This window comes from Callionymus lyra, chromosome 13, assembly GCF_982586985.1.
Source record: "Callionymus lyra chromosome 13, fCalLyr1.hap1.1, whole genome shotgun sequence".
NCBI classification, from domain to species: Eukaryota; Metazoa; Chordata; class Actinopteri; order Syngnathiformes; family Callionymidae; genus Callionymus; species Callionymus lyra.
In genome coordinates, this window is record NC_141830.1 from 11,112,082 (window position 1) to 11,120,400 (window position 8,319).

The window sequence follows — 8,319 nt, forward strand, 5'->3', positions numbered from 1 at the left end:
ATAGTATATATAGTAGAATAGACATATACATCTGAATAAATGTATAGTAATAAATTAAATGTATACATCCAAATAAATGTTTCATAATAAACTAAATGTATACATAGAATTTTTTTTTCTTATTTGCTTCTGTTACATGACCAACAATTTGTTAAAATTTTTGTTTGTACCCCAAACCTTGCTTTTTTTTGTTGTTGTTTTTTTTTAACTGAAATCATATCTTATGATTTTATTGATACAGAAGAGACTGTGATGCAGGGCCGGGTCTAGGCAGGGGCAAGAGGGGGCCTGGCCCCCTCAAATAAATGTTGTGCCCCCTCAAACCAGGGCCGGGTCTAGGCAGGGGCAAGAGGGGGCCTGGCCTCATACATGCCTGTCTAGACACGGCCCTGCTGTGATGTTTGATTCATAAAAATCATGTGTAGTGCCTGTAATTAAAAAAACAAGAAAGGATTTATATTTTGTTTATGTTAAAGTGGAAAAAGAAGCTCGAAACAGGAAATTCTTTCATTTTCAGTTGCCTGATCACAGTCCACTAGCTGACGTGTATTTAATAATTCTATTATGCTTAACATTTGGCCAGACATGAGATGTGAGACACAATCTGTAACGAAACCCAAAATGCTGTATTTTTCGAGCTGTATCTATTTCTCCACTAGAGGTCGCGAGTGAGCTGGTATTTGAAAGAATAACTTTACAACCGCGATAAAGGTTAATGATCTTGACATTTAACTTGTGGATATAAACCATTATATTGGCTATTAAAGTAATTGTTGTCACGTCTGGTCAATAAAAACATAACGCTATCATCAATTTGATAACATTAATGTAATCTAAAGGGAGGCTATCTTTGCTATGATTTGCTTTATTTTTAATGACATTCTTTGTGCTGCATCGCGTCAAAAAGAAAAATAAATTAAAGTTGGTAGAACAAAGGTAAAGGTGTTATTATAAGGGATCCGAGGAAAAATCTCCGACTCGGCTCAACTTTCATCGACAGTATCGCGAGATTTCACATGTTATGAGCGTGCGTAGCAACCACCGTCGCTTGGCGAAATAGTTCCGCCTTCGTTACAATCCCACCAATCACCTGTGGGCGATTGCCCCGCGGACCAATCGCGCGTCCGTGTGGGCGTGGCTCTCGTCGTCGTGTTCCGTGTGGAAAGTTTACCGGCTCGGGTGCAAAGTTTCAGCCGTCTGCAAACCGTCGGAGGAATGGATGCTCGGTGACGTCTTTGTTCGGAATTCGGATGTTTTATTTTCTATTTTATAAACGTAACTAGACGAAGAGATAGAGAGGGAGAGAGAGACGGTGTTTTTTTGGGGGGTTTTGTTTTAGTTTCAGGACCCGCTGGTTTAGCTCGGATACGTTCGCCTCTAAGCTAGCTCGTCGCTCCGTCGCCCGTGAGAATCCGAAGGGGAAGAAGAAAAAAAAATGGCTTGTGAGCCCAACCGAGCTCGGCTGCTATGTATGCTGTCGCTGACGTTCGGGTTCTTCATCGTGGAGGTGGTGGTGAGCCGGATCACCTCGTCCCTCTCGATGCTCTCGGACTCCTTCCACATGTTGTCGGACGTCATCGCGCTGATCGTGGCTCTGGTGGCGGTTCGGTTCGCCGAGAAGACCCAAGCCACCAACAAGAACACGTTCGGATGGATCCGGGCGGAGGTGATGGGGGCTCTGGTCAACGCCGTGTTCCTCACGGCGCTGTGCTTCACCATCGTGCTGGAGGCGATCGAGCGCTTCACGGTGGCCCACGAGATCGAGCGGCCGCTGGTGCTGGTCGGGGTGGGCGCCGCGGGTCTGGTCATCAACCTGCTCGGACTCTGTCTCTTCCACGGACACGCCGGCGGTGGACACGGACATTCCCACGGCGGGAAGAAGAGCAAAGACATCGAGAAGGCGGGGAACGGAACCAATGGAGATGAGTTCAACCATTTGGTGGGGAACCACTGCAGCCACGGTGACACTAAACATGGTGAGTGTTTTTTCTCCTTGAAACAAGTCACACTTCCCCAAACAATGAGGTAGAGAACATGTAGTGACTTGAAGGAGGAACCAGACTCTGATAAAAGTCTGATCCGTCTTTATTTATGTGTATTGTTGTCTATGAAATACATTATATTCTAATACTCCAGTAGAAAGTATAATGAACATCTTCATCTACTCGTCTAAGGTAAGGTAAGGTAGAACTTTATTGATCCCTCAGGAGGTCTACTTCGGGAAATGGTTTACAGTAGTAAGACACTGGTATTTCATAGCAAATCCACATTGTCACGACTGTCAGATGTTCCTTCGCCAGAATGAATAAGTCCTTCATTCATTTGGTCCCTTGAGTTGATCTTTCTTTACTCCTAATCCTACATGAAGCAAATCTATACCTTGAAATGAAACTGTGTAATGGTCTAGTGAACATGTAGTGACTTGAAGGAGGAACCAGACTCTGATAAAAGTAAAGTAAACGAATGATCCGTCTTTATTTATGTGTATTGATGTCAATGAAATGCATGATATTTCCATTAAATGTTTCTATCACTCCAGTAGAAAGTATCTTCATCTACTCATCTAACAGTAAGACACTCTAGTATTCCACAGCAAATCCACATTGTCACGACTGTCCTCAGATTTTCCTTCGCCAGAATGAAGAAGTCCTTCATTCATCTGGTCCCTTGAGTTGATCTTTCTTTACTCCTAATCCTACATGAAGCAAATCTATTCCTTTACATTTGAACTGTTACCACCGTACAGTTGAAAGCTTGGAGTGAAAATGAAAAAACAAACACATTCATTTGACCAAAATCATACTAAAGCAAGAAATGTTAAATATTTATTCAGCCTTTCTTGAGCATAATATTTGAACCTTTAAGTCCATAGATGGACTTTATGAATCCCTCTGGAGATTCTTCTGTTGGACAGTTAGTTTGCAAGTTTCATAAAAAAAACAGAACGAGAACAAAGTGCAAACCAAAGAACTAAGTGTAAGTTTAAAAAACATGGATCAAAAATAAAGAACATAGATCAAAATAATCAACATGGATCATAGATAGCTTTCATTTCCACTACTGCCCCCAAACTCAGAATGAAACCGTCTAATAGTGAGTCTATTAGTGATGCATCATGGGAGGAGCATTCACGCTCTCCCTCTTTTCATTAATGACAGTGTTCAGAGGATGACTGTCGTCGTCCATGATGGACAGTAGTTTGTCCAGAGGTCTCCTCTCTGCAACTGTCACCCAGTGACTTGTCAAATGTGTCAACCCTTGACACATTTATACTCCATTGTCATCGGGTCTGAGTTGCATAATAGCACAATGGTCAGTGTTTTTCTTTCCTCCTCCTGGAACGCTGGCGTTCCCTCAAAAATGCCCCCCTGTGCCACATACCGGGACCCTCTATCCTCCGTCGCTGGTCCGTCAAACCCGAGAAGGGGTCGGCTTTCGTGCCGCCGGTGAGACAGCTGTCTGATTAAAGTCCTCGACGTCTCTAAGCTGAGTCATATCATCTTGTCTGCGTGTTCGAACGTGTTCATAGATATGAAAGTACACTGGTATTACTTTCAGTTCTTGATGTCAACAAGACAGCCTTTGACTCCTTTAAGTCCCAGAACCATATGTTTTCAACATGGTCAACGGCTTTCATCGCCATTACAGTGTGTTGGGTTACAAAGATGACCAGTTAGAGCAAACTTTATTAACCTTGAAATTCCCAGTTCTACACAGACAACAACTGTTTTTACATTCTAAATAAAATCTTCAATTTTAGAGTTAATTATTTTAAACTCAAATTTAAATGGGAAAAGAGAAACCATGCTATCGCAAATGTATTTTCTTTCATTGTTAATGTGGCTAAAATGGAAGAAAAAAAAAATGTGACCCATACCCCAATGACTTCCTCCGTTGGGTGTGTCCTCGGCCATTCTGGCCCATCCTCCCCTCCTCCCCTGAAGGGTTGAAGCCATACAGCAGGCAGTTTCTCCCCCACAGCGCGAGGCTTTGCTAGTTTCAATAAACGGTCTGCACACACCCCTCCTCCATACGGTAGCCTCAGCCAGTGGGTCATACATCAGTGTAACCATGGAAGCGACGACCACAACTGCACCATTAGACCCTGATGGATGGTCCAGGTTAGGACACCGGCGGCAAAACTCTCCCTTTTTTATCTCCCTGACATGTGATAATTGCAAGTTAATGACTCCGAATGTACATTTACTGTACAAGACAAGGAGTGTGTGTTGGTAAGAAGCCGGCAGGAACGATATTAATCATGATACAGTGCGATTGTAATACTGTAGGACAAAGGATATATTTGTAGTATTGTCGAGTACTTGACTCTGGTGTTGCAGAATTTACAGACCACATGACTCTTGACGAAGTCGTAACTGCTTAAATCATTTTAAAACCAATACATGTCCGAACATCAGCTTTACAAGTTGCTGTAGTCGACTGTATCCTCTTGTCCTCAGTTGCCGTCATGATTTGCGGGATTACTTTGTTCCTTTAGCTGCGAATGATTTAATGACTGGATGTTTAAATATAGCACAAAAATGAACAAACTCCATGCACATTTACATGTTAATTATGAATATAATTTTTTTTGTTGTCATCCCACTGTCGGATGGTCAAACAAGTTGGATCAGCAGGAATGTTGAATTGCTACGTCAAAATCACAAAAAACACAAACTTGATTTACCCGTAAGAGTGACTTCCAACTTGAATGACTGAAAATGTAAATTAGAAGCACGTAAAAACCAAACGTATACAGACCTTGTTCCAGTTTCGGGGGATGCTTTAACAATGTATGTTTGTTATCAATGGTGTTGCGGCTCAGCCTGGCCTTGTCCTCAAAATAAAGAGCCTGTAGAAACCAAAACATCATAAAGTAATTCACAGAAATAAGGTAATTTACTCACGTAATCGGAAATGGAAACCATGAAAGGAGTAAGATTAAAAGATCTGAAAAAAAGTACTTAATAAAAACCCATCAAATATTGATGTGTGATGGAAGAGAAGATAATGAGGTGATCAACTGTATGGATATTTTGTTACAACCCTTCACACACAGACTACACACAACCGGTCATGCCTGTTGCTTTAAGCAGGCGAAAAAAGTGAAGTTGCGGTTTAGCACCAACTGTCGATGAGGATGGGGAGTTAAAATCCACTTGTCATTGACCACTTTGGTTCGTCCCCCTCAGTTATCTGAGTGATCGAGAAAACACAGTACAGTTGCTCCGTCCTGAGGAGAAAGTAGAAAAGAATCGTAGAGTTTGAAACTGTGTGAGGAAGAGGAACTAACCCTTCGCTCTCTCCTCCGCCAGACAAAGGAGTCGTGGTTCAGGCCAACGGGAACCTCCAGTACGAGGAGCAGGAGCTGGACACCTCGTCCCAGCTCAACATGCGCGGCGTCTTCCTCCACGTGCTGGGCGACGCCCTGGGCTCCGTCATCGTGGTCATCAACGCCCTCATCTTCATCTTCGTGTGGCAGCCGTGCAACGACGACGAGCTGTGCATCAACCCGTGCGTGGACTCCCACGAGACCGACCACCATCACGTCAACAACACCCTGGTGGACGTCGCCTTCAGCCCCACCAGCTTGCCCATCAGGATGGCGGGACCCTGCTGGGTCCTCTACATGGACCCCACGCTGTGCATCATCATGGTCTGCATCCTGCTGTACACCACGTTCCCCCTGCTCAAGGAGTCGGCGCTCATCCTGCTGCAGACCGTGCCCAAGCAGATCAACATCCACCAGCTGAACGACCGGCTGCTGAAACTGGATGGAGTCCTGGCCCTCCACGAGCTGCACGTGTGGCAGCTGGCCGGCAGCCGCATCATCGCCACGGCGCACATCAAGTGCCAAGACCCCACGTCCTACATGGAGGTGGCCAAGCGCATCAAGGACTTCTTCCACAACGAGGGCATCCACGCCACCACCATCCAGCCGGAGTTCGTCACCTTCAGCGCCGAGTCCAGGGACTCCCAGTGCGAGCTCCCCTGCGAGGAACAGTGCGCTCCCAAGCAGTGCTGCGGCACCGGCGACAAGCCCGACAAGAAGGGCGACTACAGGCCCGGCGTCGCCTCGGCTCTCGAGGTGGTGGTGGACCCTTCAAACCTGGCTGTGGCTGCTCAGGACAAAATCGCCCGGGAGGCGGAGTCATCTCTGTGAAGGGGGCGGGGGGTGTTCCAGAAACCATAGCTGGTGTCAGAAGGATGCAAACGTCTCCACCATTCCCACAAATAAGCAATCATCATCTTCTGGTCACGGAGGGCTTGGATTCAAACCCCGATTTACTGTTTTCCAAGCTCGAGATGTTTCAGGTAGAGTTGAGGGTTCGAGTCCCGTTCACTAAGAATAATGGTTGAGAATGCAGTTTTGAAGCAGGTAGTGAGTACATCACATACATGTACATATGTGTGACAGTGACACCAGAATATTGACCATTTCACCTGTTCTTTAAAGCATTGACTTGTTTATTTAATAATTCAGTAATGTCTAATTGAAGGTTGAACTTTTTTTAATTTAATTATTTCTTTATTGAAAGTTTTGAATAAAAAATTATTTGAACGTTTTCAAAATGAATAAATCTTTCATATTTTTTAACGTTCTAATTCCAATAATTCAAAAATGTTATAAAGTCATTTTATTTGTAGCCTTTTAAATTCAATATAAGAATGTTGGTATAAAAGTGAGTGACATTTTTCATTCAAAAATTGAATTCACTTATTTATACATCCGTTTTTGAATTATAGGAATTTGGATTTAGTTTTAATAAAGAGAATAATTCATTTTCTAAAATAATAACTTTTTAGTTAAACCATTAAAAAAAAAAATCAACTTCATTTGAAATAAAAACTGTCAATGTTTTAACATCTGAAATGTTCAATTCAATATTCTGACTTCCATCAGAGTCTGCCTTCACATTTAACCACTCGTGGACAGTTGATGTGTGTAAAAAATGATTGATCACAGTTTATTTCAAAAACCTTTTTCGAAGGTTGTTGGTGCAAGTCCTCCGACCTCTCCTCATAGTCTCGGGAGAGTCTGTGCCAAAGCCCTCTCTCTCTCTTTCTCTTTCTCTTTCTCTCTCTGCAGGACCGATGTGTCCTGAGAAAACACATGTCATTCTAACGTTTGGACCTTAACGTTCTGTAACCTCCTCTGACGTGTCCACACGGGACATAATTTAAGTATTTAAGTTATTAGAACTGATCTTTGTAGAGCATGTGTTTTTTTGTTTTTTTTTAACGTTGCAATTATCCGAAGGTTGTGTTGGCGAGATCGTCTATGCTGTGGTGGTTTCTGTACTTCCTTGGCCTTTTCCTCTCTCTCTCTCTCTCTCTCTCTCTCTCTCTCTCTCACTGCCTTCTTGAAGATGAACCTGCTGTATTCCAGCACCATGAGTGTTAACCAGGAGTCTCGCCGATGCGACGTGAACCAGGAATGCGCGTCGCTGTAGAATCACTGTCTAGCATCAGTGTCGTCAATGTGAATCGCTAACTGGAACAAGCTAGTAGAGCTCATGAATGTGTACAGCACCTCTGGAAACCGGCCCGCACAGTGAGACGTTTGCATGACCAAAATCGAAGCCGGGGTTTTGCTCATTTTTAAAAAGTAATGTTCTTTTCTCAACAAAAAAAATCACCAGGAGCTTGACTCGAGCGCTTCAGCTGCTGCTTCACCAGAACCCACTGGTGTCCGAGAAGTTTCTCCTCCGCCCGCGGTTCGGGGCGGTCGAGCGGTTTATTTTGAAGTCCATAAGGTGGCCTTTTTACTCGTGATAATTCCCCCTCACTCTTCAGGATGAAGATTTCCACTCCTGACGTTTAACTGTATGCAATGTAGATCCATGTGCTGGACGTCTCTGGCGCACCTAGAGTCACTTTTATTCCACGTCTGCTTGAGACTTGATTTCAATGTGATATCTGGATTTAAAAGAAAAAAACGTTGTTTTTTTTTATTGTTTTCTTTTAGATATTACATTTCTGCTGATGTGTTTTGATATTTGAAATGTCCCTGTCCAATGTGTCCGATTGTGAAATAAACTGTTTGCTACAGTTGATGACAAACCAGGCCATTGGTTTATTTCATTTATGAGTTCTATCTTCTATCGTCCACTTATATTTATATATTTATATTTATATATACTTCTATATTTTCACTTCACTCAGATGCACCAGAGGGAGAGAACATCAGTTTGAACATCTACAATGTTGGAAGTTTTTAAAATGTAATTCTTTTTAAGCATTGATTTTTATTTTTCATTAATTTAATTAAATAATGTGTATATTTTTATTTATATTTGTTAATAATAACAAGTAAAA

General features: G+C 42.9%; 1 protein-coding gene across 1 annotated transcript; it reads left to right on the forward strand.

The window, feature by feature from the left end:
* Positions 1 to 1,180: 1,180 nt before the first annotated feature.
* On the forward strand, positions 1,181 to 8,064 carry slc30a1a (solute carrier family 30 member 1a). The gene is made up of 2 exons (XM_087806013.1): positions 1,181 to 1,976; positions 5,316 to 8,064. Exons 1-2 carry the CDS (start codon positions 1,436 to 1,438, stop codon positions 6,161 to 6,163), a joined length of 1,389 nt encoding a protein of 462 aa, XP_087662139.1. The 5' UTR covers positions 1,181 to 1,435; the 3' UTR covers positions 6,164 to 8,064.
* Positions 8,065 to 8,319: the final 255 nt, after the last annotated feature.

Excerpts from the sequence above, each read along its gene's own strand:
- slc30a1a (XM_087806013.1), top strand. The coding sequence starts at position 1,436 with ATGGCTTGTGAGCCCAACCGAGCTCGGCTGCTATGTATGCTGTCGCTG. Across the intron at positions 1,977-5,315 it reads CCACGGTGACACTAAACATG|ACAAAGGAGTCGTGGTTCAG; the intron begins GTGAGTGTTTTT and ends CTCCTCCGCCAG.